At 42.5% G+C, this 12,500-nt stretch overlaps 1 protein-coding gene across 1 annotated transcript in view; it reads left to right on the top strand.

Moving 5' to 3' along the window:
- si:ch211-158d24.2 (multiple epidermal growth factor-like domains protein 9) overlaps positions 1 to 12,500 on the top strand; it is a 58,572-nt gene that overhangs the window by 23,711 nt on the left and 22,361 nt on the right. Inside the window, exon 3 of the mRNA XM_017682719.2 lies at positions 11,617 to 11,756. Coding sequence (XP_017538208.1) covers positions 11,617 to 11,756 — 140 coding nt within the window. The remainder of the gene's footprint in view (positions 1 to 11,616; positions 11,757 to 12,500) is intronic.

Here is a 12,500-nt window from a genome sequence, read left to right as displayed (position 1 = left end):
AATAGTAATTTTAGGGCTGTAGTATTATTTATGAGTTTGTTGCAAAATATTTAAAATAAATGCTGCATATTTTGCTATTATATTTTTAAAATAAATGAATGTGTCCTTGTTCATGTCATTTAGTCAATGGTTAGGCTACTAATCAATTCCTAGTTTACTTTGGAGTATTGGAGTAGTGTTATTGCCACCTGCTGACCGTTCTTGGCATGGCTGTAGTATCTGTAGTCTCCGATGCTATAGAAGCAATAAGGTATGTGACTAGTTAAAAACAGGTATGGATTCCTGAGCAGGCCTGCTAGTCCCAAGAGTTCTGCTAATCTGCACAAGCTTCTGAAATATAGGCTTATATTGGGTTTGTTTATCTCATGTCTGAATGTTGTTCATGTATTTCAACAAAATTCAACACAATCTATCATTGAAGGGACGAATTCAAAAGCAGAAATTCTTTGACAGTAATGAAGATCAGGGTTATACATAGACATATATCTGCGCCCAGGGGCCAACAAGTTGTGTTAAGTGTGTCGCATACATAGCACCCCCACCCTGCTCACCTCCCGAGCAGAGAAAAAAAGTTCAGGCTCAGGAATTTTTCCCACTATCACCCCTGCGTCAAGTTCCAAATGAGTTTGTATGAGTAGTTTGAAATGTTTTTCATGAATGACTAAAATGTCTCACTTTCAACGTCTGTTTTATGCTCTATTCTGTGTATTGTGTGTCCTATAGTGTGTGTGTGTGTGTGTGTGTGTATGTGTGTATGTGTATATATATATATATATATATATATATATATATATATATATGTATATGTATATTTACAATTATATGTACACATAGTGAGACGTGTTCTCTGGAGTGACGTATCACACTTCTCCGTCTGGCATTCGAGTCTGGGTTTGGCGGTTGCCAGGAGACGGTACTTGTCTGACTGCATTGTGCCAAGTGTAAAGTTTGGTGGAGGGGGGATCATGGTGTGGGGCTGTTTATCAGGAGTTGGGCTCGGCCCCTTAGTTCCAGTGAAAGGAGCTCTTAAAGCTTCAGCACCAAGAGATTTTGGACAATTTCACGCTCCCAACTTTGTGGGAACAGTTTGGGGACGACCCCTTCCTGTTCCAACATGAATGCGCACCAGTGCACAAAGCAGGTCCATAAAAACATGGATGAGCGGGTTTGGTGTGGAAGAACGACACCAAGACAGCAGTGTTTCCACTCGTAAGCATTTGAGCTTTTAAACAGTTGTGTGATGTGATGTCCTACATAAATACCTCTTGAATTGTGCTGAACACAGATGAGATGGTTCTAGAAATGCAGCTGTGCTGGTGAAACACGCTCTGTTCTCCAGGCAGAGATCAGGCCTGTACAAAAAGTCTCTGCTGTGGTGCATTAACATTTTAGAACTTCCTCCCAGCTTTGGTCTCGACTCTTGTTTATCAGGTGAAACGGGTCAACTCAAACAGGTGAAATGGCTTCTGAGAAGAAGGGTCAGGGTTAAAACTGAAGATTGTGTGACACGCGCAGCTGTGTTCTTCGTTTCTAGCTTAATTACAGTTTTTTTAGCCAAATTAAACAAATGACTATATATTACAACCACATCTGTCACTGAACTGAGCTTGATGTTCTGTTATTTGGCTATAAGGCTTCCACTCATGCTGGTTTTGCTCCCGTGTTCACTTCAGCGCACAGTTACCTGTACGAGAAATATTATTCCTATTACTACTAATAATAAAGGTTTTACCTGCTGTGTGAGCAAAGCCTAAGAGGCCTTGGACAAGACTCCTAACTACCTACATTCTCTGAACAAATACATGTCTATAAATGTCATTTTTCTAGTTCCAGCTGTTAAAACATGTAAAAGGTTGCATTATAGCCACTTCCTATAAAATGCAATAGTATCCTGAAGGACGTGCTTGTGGTTTATGATGAAGCTATCTTTTCTGTTCAGTCATTTAAGGGAAACAAAATCCTTGCATAGTTTCTCCCTCTTATCCATGCAGAAATGCTACCAGGCATTTTGGCCTGGTGGTCTTTTGTGCACCAGATGGGACAGGGGCTGTATTATGGGCAACATTGAATAGTGTCCAGTTTGCTTGGTCTTTATCAGTGCAGCCTTTTGACTGTCTGCTGAGTGAGGGGTTTGTGTTGTTAAATATTTTGGTGTGGGGGGCATTAGCGGGGGGCTTTTTGGAGAAGACCGGGGCATTTCTGACAGTGTCATAATGAGCTTCACGCTACTCAGCGATCTGAAGCAGCACAGTCTTCTGTGTCCAAACGCCGTTCGTTGTTGCTTATGTGGATTTCTCGAACTTTGAATACTGAATATGCAGCAGCAAGTAAAGTGTTTCAGCTGGTATATTTCAGATATGAAATATAGTGTTTTTAGTATTGCCCATGCCTGTTTAACAATAACATGACAAAGAGAGACAAGAAGCACTTTAATAGGACGATATATACCCGTTTGAATAGATATCGGGGGCCGTTTTCCATTTACAATATATACCCGTATTTTATAGTCACTGGTGTTGTATGAATATAGTGTAGCACCAGTGACGGTGACCCCAGTGACATTCTGGTTAAAACTGAGGATTCTGTAAATTAGCTGACTCCTTGTCGTTCAGGTGACCTTGTGTATTTAAAATCAGTAATAAAAATGATATATTTGGCAATATTTTGACAATTTTACTCACCCAGCCATTAAAGCACATGACGCCAGTGACGCACAGACGATTTGTGCTGCCTGATAAACTAAATTATTAATTTATTAATGAAATGTAGTGAGTGAGTGTGACTCGCCTTCTCGTGCCTTGAGACGCCTTCCTCTCCGATGAGCCTCGACTCGAAAAAGCTGTTTCTTGACCTAAAGACCTGAAAACACCGTATTAAAATGTAAAATAAGAGTCCTGATAACACCAGCGACCAAAATCTCTGTGACAGTTGAATGAATTATTTAAATGTAGTAAAATATCAATGATATAAGAAGTAATTATGAATCTGTTTTACACAAATTCCAGAATTAAACCTCTTAAAAAATGTTGTTTTTTCTATTAAAAATAGTTTCTCAAATTGTTGTTGTGACGAGCTGCTTTACAGATGCAGAGCGACTATGAAACAGGAGAAGAAAAGAAAAATCAGAGAATCTAATCTTAATCTTAAACTGTGTAAATATACACACTGATTTTTGGGGCGGTGCTGAATATTTTAAGCATCTTTTTAAGCCCTGCAGCCTTTGTTGACTTGGTTAAACCCTCCAAATAGAAAGTGACCCATGGACATATATCCACCTATTGAGCCTACAGCAGTGTAGCCCCGCCCATGCCTGATGAAGTTATAGGGAGTGTTTTAGTCTAGACTGCTATTTAAAGGGGTCTCAGTAGCAAATCAGCGTGTTCAGATTATCATATCATTTGCATACATCAGTCTTTAATGCACAGCGACAGAACCAGGCTGACTGAGAGAAAGGGATGAGGAGGAAAATGTAAGAAAAGTGCAGCATATGGTCCTTTAAGTGTTTTCCATCCCTGGTTCTGGTTATTGGGATGCTGTATGGCAGAACTATAAGCAATATGGTTGCGCTAGTAAAGCCTGCTGGACAGAGAGAGGCAGAGAGAGGCAGAGAGAGAGGCAGAGAGAGAGGCAGAGAGAGAGGCAGAGAGAGAGGCAGAGAGAGAGAGGCAGAGAGAGGCAGAGAGAGGCAGAGAGAGGCAGAGAGAGGCAGAGAGAGGCAGAGATCAGTGTTATTAATGAGTGTGATGTTAGGCCAGGGTGGTTGTGAGAGATAAATTGATCACTAGCTGACCTTGATAGTCCAGACACTGTGTTGGTGTGAAACACCCCCACGCTATTCATGCGCCTAAAGCGATGACTCTTTTTTTTTTTTTTTTTTTTTTTTAAACAGGGAGCGCTGGTGTCTCCCTTTTTGTGTGCAGCAGAAATTGCCTGTCTGGAAATAGAGCTGTGATTTCACCCCCCCTCATCGCTCGCTCGCTCTCTCTCTCTCTCTCTCTCTCTCTCTCTCTCTCCATGACAGGTCGTATGTCACACCTCACTCTCATTCCCCAGCATGCTCTGTGCTCCTGAGCTGTCACCATGGTAACCTGACTATCGGTCTGCACACATCCACATATACACGCGCCCACACACGCCTGCACACACACACACACACACACATCAGTGCTAATGCTCTCACTAATCCCCTGCAGACCGCCCAGCATGGAGGAGCTCCATCTTTCTGTGAATGGAAGAGTACAGCAGTTTCAATACAAATGTAGTCTCTCTCTCTCTCTCTCTCTCTCTCTCTCTCTCGCTCTCGCTCTCGCTCTCGCTCTCTTTGTCTTACTGTCTCTCTCTCTCTGTCTCCCTCTCTCTATATATCTTGCTCTTTTTTCTCTTTTCTTTCTCTCACTTTCTTCCTCTTTCTCTCTTTGTACTCCTCTTTCTCTCTCTCTCTCCCCACCTCTATTTCCTTCTGCCTCTCTATTTCTTGCCATTCACTCTCACTTTCTTCCTTTTCTCTCTATGATCACCACCATATACACTATATTGACAAAAGTATTCAGTCACCCATCCAAATCATTGAATTCAGGTGTTCCAGTCACTTCCATGGCCACAGGTGTATAAAGCCGAGCCCCTCGGCCTGCAGACTGCTTCTACAGACATTAGTGAAAGAATGGGTCGCTCCCATTCCCATAAATTCCCATAAACACTCCTAACCCTTGTGGAAAGCCTTCACAGAAGAGTTGAAGCTGTTATAGCTGCAAAAGGTGGGCCGACATCATATTAAACCCCATGGATTAAGAATGGGATGTGACTCAAGTTCATATGTGTGTGGAGGCAGACGAGCGAATACTTTTGGAAATGTAGTGTATACATAGAGAATCTATTGCTGTCTGTTTTCTCTCTCTCTGTCTCTCTATCCCTGCAGTAGGTCAGTCATAGATAATTAATGTTGTGTGGTGTGTTTGTGTCTCAGTGTATTTAGTGTATAAAAGCTCTGTGTCCTTTTCTTCACAGCTGGATCATTCAGAGCAGATGTACTTTAATGTATGTTTGCCTGTATGTGTTTGTGTGTGTAATGTCAGTGTATTGTCACTTTTAGTCAATATAACCATTAAGAACAGCATCAATGCAAACTGGCTGAGCTGTTCCTACTCTACAGAAGTGTGTAATAAAACTTTGGGCCTGCCGGCAGAGCCTGGCCTGTTACAGGGGTTAAATAGACAGAAGATAGAAAGAAAATGTTCCTCCTAACAACCACCTGGAAGACCTGGTTGACACCAAAACTGCCCCCATCAGATAAACAGCACTGAAAGCTTTCATCTCTGAGAGAGAGGAGAACATCAAGCTGCTCCAGATCTGAAAACATCCACAGGTGTTTCTGTCCATCCTTCCACTGTGAGAAGACCACTCAGCGCTGTGGGTCTGAAAGGATGCGTAGCTGATCTAGAAGAACCTCACTGAGAAAAGGAGACGGACACACCAAACAAAGAAGCTGAACGATGGACTGACCACCCCAGAGTCCAGACCTCAACACCACTGAATGTGTTTGATTACTTCAGAAAATCATCAACCAGCTTCTCAGACTGAACTTTGGAGGCGTGTCTGCAGATTTACTAGAGGAACTGAAAGTGAGTCTCCTGAAAAGAGTGGAAGCTGGAATGAAGATAAAGTGTAGGCCCAACAAAAGCTGTACATTCATATTATTTTTAGTTGTCGGGGCTTCTGTGTAATTTTCTTCTACATATGAGATTCTGCTGTTTTGCCTGAAGCTGAAAAATGAATAGCTTGTGCTTAATGGCCGTGTTTGCTTCTGTGTATCATACATATTTTATGAGGCAGCTTATTATCAAATCAAAGAGAACGAAGCACCTCAAAAATAAATTGGCATGCTTTATTTCATGAAAGCCCCTCCCTTCGCAGCAGCACACCCGCTTCTTTCCAACCTCGTCCCTTTATTCTCCTCTTTCTTTAAGCTGCTGCTGCGTGTGTTGTTTTTGGATGTTTCTCCAGGGTTGGCTGGAATCCTATCAGGGGGTGAGTGCTTAAAGTCAGTCCCCTGAGTCTGCTCAGCCCACCTCTATCATTAATCACACTCATGCGCACACACACACACACACACACACACACACACACCGATCAGGCATAACATTATGCCCACCTCCTTGTTTCTGCGCTCATTGTCCATTTTATCAGCTCCACTTACTGTATAGCTGCACTTTGTAGTTCTACAGTTACAGACTGTAGTCCATCTGTTTCTCTGATACTTTGTTAGCCCCCTTTTACCCTGTTCTTCAGTGCTCAGGACCCCCATGTTTGGGTGGTGGATCATTCTCGGCACTGCAGTAACACTGACGTAGTGGTGGTGCGTTAGTGTGTGTTGCACTGGTACAAGTGGATCAGACACAGCAGTGCTGCTGGAGTTTTTAAACACTGTGTCCACTCACTGTCCACTCGATTAGACGCTCCTACCTTGTCGGTCCACCTTGTAGATGTAAAGTCAGAGACGACAGCTCATCTGCTGCTGCACAGTTTGTGTTGGTCATGCTCTAGTCCTTCATCAATGGTCACAGGACGCTGTTGGCTGGATATTTTTGGTTGGTGGACTGTTCTCAGTCCAGCGGTGACGCTGAGATGTTTCAAAACTCCAGGAGCACTGCAGTGTCTGATCCACTCAGACCAGCACAACACACACTCACACCCCACCACCACATCAGTGATACTGTAGTGCTGAGAATGATCCACCACTGAAGTGGTTCTTTGCATGGTCAAATGGTTCTTCATAACCCTTGAAGAACCATCTTTTTAAAGATATTACTGTTTTTTCCAGCTGCTCTATTTGATCACTGAACTCAGGCCCTGTCCTCGACTAATTGTCTGCTGCCCACAGCGCCCCCTACACTGTCAGAAAGAAGTGCACTATGTGGGTAAATTTCAGGCCCCCCAGGTACAAACAATAGAAATGTACCCTCAAACATACAACATGTATTTGCTTAAAGCAAAATTCCAGTGATTTTCCAAACGTTTTGCATGATGAACAGATTAAGATGTAAACCTTCTGAGTTTATTACAGAAGATGTCTTAATAGTGGTGCTGATGGGAACCAGGCGTCACCATGACTACAACACAAACATAGCCATTTTATTTACTATCCAAAACCACCAGTGAACCTACACAAGTCTTCTGAGCTTTTATCTTGAGTGATCATGATGGTAAAATAGTGGTAAATCTGAAAAAAATCAGGTTTTCTTTGGGGACTACTTTGCCTTGCAGCCACCCTTTTACGTATCCCTCCACCATGAACGGCTTTAATACACTGTAAATTAAAAGCAAATAATGACGCCATCGCAAAACCAAGTCTCAGGTATCAGGCAGTGTATTTAGAACCATTTCATGTAGTAACTTTCTGAGAGGCAGATTTTAGAGGTGGACGTCTGGTTCCTATCACCACCACTGTGAACATTTCTGCCTAAATAAGTTTAGAGCATGGAAATGGAGCGTTACACACTCCATTTGTGTTGAAAAAGTGTGATTTGTTCACTTTGCCTGGGGAAAGATGCATATCTGTGTCTTTTCACAACTTACAGATCCATCCATCCATCCATCCATCCACCCATCCATCCATCCATCCATTTTCCAAGCCGCTTCTCCGTCAGGGTCGCGACAACTTACAGATTTAAGTGGAAATATAAAATAAAGGGCTTGGAGTCAGGACAGGGCGTAAGACGTACCCTCGACAGCACCATTCAGTGGACTAGTTGACTAATCTTTGCAATCCCAGCACACACAACACATAAGAGCCTTTATGAGCAAGAAAACTAGTTTGAGTGCTGATTATAATGATCGTAAAAATGATAAAACCCTAAAAATCTGATCTCTATTGGCTGAGCCGGTAATCAGTCAGCCCCTTATATACCCACATGCATAATTACCCAATTACAGCCCAGTGTTTACCATCCCAGGCCTTTGGAGACCCCTCACGTGATCTGTGTTTAACCCCTTATAATCCCAGGCTTATTACATGCTAAAGCTTATTATCCAGTAACTACAGGGAGTTAGGTGCAAACTGGCTGAGCTATTCTTAGGTTATAGAAGTGTGTAATAAGGCTTCAGGCCTGCTGGTGGGCTCAGGGGTTAATCTGTGTCCAGGCACCAAAGACATCTGAACCCAGTATCTGAGCATTGGTCACCGCCTTGGCGTCTTTCGCAGGCCTGGACTGTGAAAAAACACTACATCTCGTAAAATGTAACCTGCAGCCCAACGTTTACAGCTCCAGACTCGTGTGCTGTTCATTCTGTGTGTTTGTGTGTGTCCATGGTGCCGTTTCCTCTCAGGAAGACGATCTGACGTTTCCCTGTTAATGACCGATCAGTCTGACTGCGTCAGTGTTGTTAGTAGCGGGAGACTCAGCAGCTGGGCTGACAACTCGCAGCTGGAGGGAGACACGAGAACATGACCTTGTCGGAATTTATGGCTCCCCTTCACACCCCCCTCCCCCATAATACATCACACTGTAGGCTGTTTTGATACGAAATGTGGAATTCACAGTTTTAATGTGACGAAACAAAAACACTACAACCAAAATATACACTGTGATAAATTACAGTGTCTGTTCTACAAAAATACAGTTAAATAGCAGAGGTGGACGAAGTACACAAACCATGTACTGGAGTTAAAGGAGAAACACCCAAGGTAAAATATTCCTCCAATAAAAGTAGAAGTTCCTCCCTTTAGACCTCCACTTGAGTAAAAGTACTAAAGTATGTGGAGGGGAGCGATGATGAGGCAGACGCATATACGAAGAGAAGCAAGATTTATTAGCGGCAAATCCATACTCCGGGTCTAAACAGTCCAGGGTCAAAGAGCCAACACGGAGAGGTGGAGGGACAGACATGACAAAAAGGAGCACAGGATAAACAAAACAACAGAGAACAGGAAATATAACGGAGGCCAGAAGAAACAACACCAAACAATACAAAGCAAACCAGCAAACTAACAGGGGAAAACACAGGGCTTAAATACAGGAGCAGGTTAACAAGACACAGGTGAGAACAATCAAGGGCAGGGTCTGGAAACAAGGGGGCAGAACAGGGAAGAATCAAAACAACGAAGCACATGGACAAGACCAAAAGGTGAACAAAAGCACATGGAAGACTGGGAGTGGCCAATCGTGACAGAGGTATTTCAAAGGAGCCGCCTACCTTTTCCACGATCATCAAACAGAATGAATGACATCGTTCTTTATAGAGAGGAATTTGTGGCAAATTGGAAAGCAGTCACTAAGGTGGAAAAACTTTTCCATGGTCGTAGACTGGCTGAATTCGTGCCAGAGTGAAAAACAAACCCTGCAGATACTGAACAATTCATAGTAGATACTGAATAATTCGTCATAGATACCGAATAATAAATACTGAATGATTCAAAGTAAATACTGAATAATTCATAGTAAATACTAAATCATTCATAGTAAATACTGAACAATTCATTGTGACTTCAAAGCAGTTTGTAGAAGATACTAAATAATTTATATTACATACTGAATTCATAGTAGATACTGATAATAATTCAGTATCTGATATGAAACTTTTAATGTTAATATTGTAATAATAAGCCTGCAGATTAAGAAGTTATGTAAATATACCAAATCCATGTATCACACATACAGCCCATCCCTGCTTTCAAGACCGTCACACTTTAGTATTGAGCTATTCAGTGTAAATGGCATGTTATACAGAAGCATACAGCTGTTATTAATGCTAATGTAGTGGAGTGTGTGTTATGGTCTTAGAGGTTTCACTCTGAACATGTGGAGCAGAAGAGGAACAGAGAAAAGCTCTCCGTCTGAGTGTCTCCAGATGAGGTTTGGAGCTGTGGCCCTCATGTTAAACATGTGTGATGAACTGTACAGGAGGGGTTGAATTAGAGATGAGAGGTCTAGACAGCTCTGAGGCGCATGCGGGGTAAAGCAGGGCGGTTAGCTGTCTGGACCAAGACTGACCCACATACGCACGCTGTCTGTCTGTGTGAGGGACGATGGTGTGAGTGTGTTGAGGTGTGTTGGTGGGGTTTAGTGCGTTGGAAGTACTAAAGTAAAACATTTTCAGGGTTTCAGGGCCGCGATATCAGTCTAAACTGATTTAATGAGGCTACAGTGAGTGAGAGAAGCATATCTACCCATCAGCAGTGAACATCTAGCTGCGGAAAAATGAAATAAATGAGGTTGTTTACAACATAGAAATACACTCACTGGCCACTTTATTAGGTACACCTTGCTAGTAAAGGGTTGGACCCCCTTTTGTCTTCAGGACTGCCTTAATTCTTTGTGTCAGACTTTCAACAAGGTGTTGGAAACGTTCCCCAGAGATTCTGGTTGGTTATTTGAGTTCCTGCTGCCTTTCTATCATCTGGAACCAGTCTGCCCGTTCTCCTCTGACCTCTCACATCAACAAGGCATTTTTCGTCCACACAACTGACCGCTCACTGGATGTTTCCTCTTTTTCGGACCGTTCTCTGATAATCTGATAAAGAGGCTGGATTTGAGCTCAGTAATCTTACTGTCTGACTCATGTAGACCTGGAGTTTCCCCATTATCTGATTACTGTCTGACTCATGTAGACCTGGTTTCCCCATTATCTGATTACTGTCTGACTCCTGTAGACCTGGAGTTTCCCCATTATCTGATTACTGTCTGACTCATGTAGACCTGGAGTTTCCCCATTATCTGATTACTGTCTGACTCATGTAGACCTGGAGTTTCCCCGTTATCTGATTACTGTCTGACTCATGTAGACCTGAAGTTTCTCCATTATCTGATTACTGTCTGACTCATGTAGACCTGGTTTCCCCATTATCTGATTACTGTCTGACTCCTGTAGACCTGGAGTTTCCCCATTATCTGATTACTGTCTGACTCATGTAGACCTGAAGTTTCTCCATTATCTGATTACTGTCTGACTCATGTAGACCTGAAGTTTCTCCATTATCTGATTACTGTCTGACTCATGTAGACCTGGAGTTTCCCCATTATCTGATTACTGTCTGACTCATGTAGACCTGGTTTCCCCATTATCTGATTACTGTCTGACTCCTGTAGACCTGGTTTCCCCATTATCTGATTACTGTCTGACTCATGTAGACCTGAAGTTTCTCCATTATCTGATTACTGTCTGACTCATGTAGACCTGAAGTTTCTCCATTATCTGATTACTGTCTGACTCATGTAGACCTGAAGTTTCTCCATTATCTGATTACTTAAGTGCACGTAAACGTGTTGATCGGATTACTGACAAAAGCTTATTGAGAATTTGCACATATATGGTGGGCCGTTCAAGCTGGTTCGAGCTGGTAGTTGAAGGTCCCCCAGTGTAGAGGCTACAGTGGTGCATTGAGGATGATCGGATATATTTAATCAAATACTTTGATTTAATTTGATTAAAGATTTTCTTTCATTTATTGAGCTGATTTTGACTGTTTTCTCTCTCTCTCTCTGTCTCCTCTCTCTCTCTCTCTCTCTCTCTCTCTCTCTCTCTCTCTCTCTCTCTCTCTCTCTCTGTCTCTCTCTCTCTCTCTCTCTCTCTCTCTCTCTCTCTCTCTCTCTCTCTCTCTCTCTCTCTCTCTCTCTCTCTCAGTTCGGGGACATGTGTGTGTAAGACAGGAGTGTATGGACCCAAGTGTGATGACTGCCACCCGGGATTCTTCCACTTCAGCAGTGATGGCTGCCAGCCGTGCCAGTGCAACCAGCGCTCCACCTACTGCCACCCACAGTCCGGTGAGAAGAAGCTATAAATGAGATTAAAATCACGGTCACAGTTCGTCACCGACGTAGAGAAACTCATACTGACACGAAAAACATCGTCTGAAGCGATTCCTGTTTTTTTTTACTCTTCTGGTTCAGGTTTCTGGCTTTGGGGTCATGTGTGTGTTAATTGGATCTAAAAATTTGTCATTGATTTTCATTTTCTAATCCTTTTTTTAATATTCCTGATATTGAAAGAACCAGAAAAAAAGTCAGATCTGCTAAAAAGCAGTTTTCAGTCCCGGGTTCACTTCATACGCCTCTCTGTAAAACCATGCAGATCTGCACCAAGGTTCATTTCATAAACCCAAAATTCACCCACAGCTTTAAAAACACTCAGAAATATCTCCGAAAACTCTTCCCATCACTGGTTTCTTACAGACGTGTCGACATGAAGGTGGAACCGCTATTCCGTCTAAATCTATGAAGAAGTAAATATTCTTTGTGTTATACACACTTAAAAAATATGGCCCTTCAAGGGTTCTTTAGTAAAGAAACTGGTTCTGTAAAGAACCATGAACACCCGAAACACCCTTTGCATGAAAAAAGGGCTCACTGTGTCACAAAAGGGTTCTTCAGGTTGATGCACTCTTAAAGATGTTCCTCTGTAGAACCAAGAACACATTCGCATGATTGAAGGGATCTTTGCATCAGCAAAGGGTTTTTCAGATTGATGCGCTTTCGTTCTTCAAGAGTTCTTTACTAAAGAAAATGGTT

This window comes from Pygocentrus nattereri, chromosome 29 (assembly GCF_015220715.1).
Source record: "Pygocentrus nattereri isolate fPygNat1 chromosome 29, fPygNat1.pri, whole genome shotgun sequence".
In the NCBI taxonomy this organism is placed as follows: Eukaryota; Metazoa; Chordata; class Actinopteri; order Characiformes; family Serrasalmidae; genus Pygocentrus; species Pygocentrus nattereri.
The sequence above is the reverse complement of the archived record's forward strand: the minus strand, read 5'-3'. Positions and strand labels throughout refer to the sequence as shown.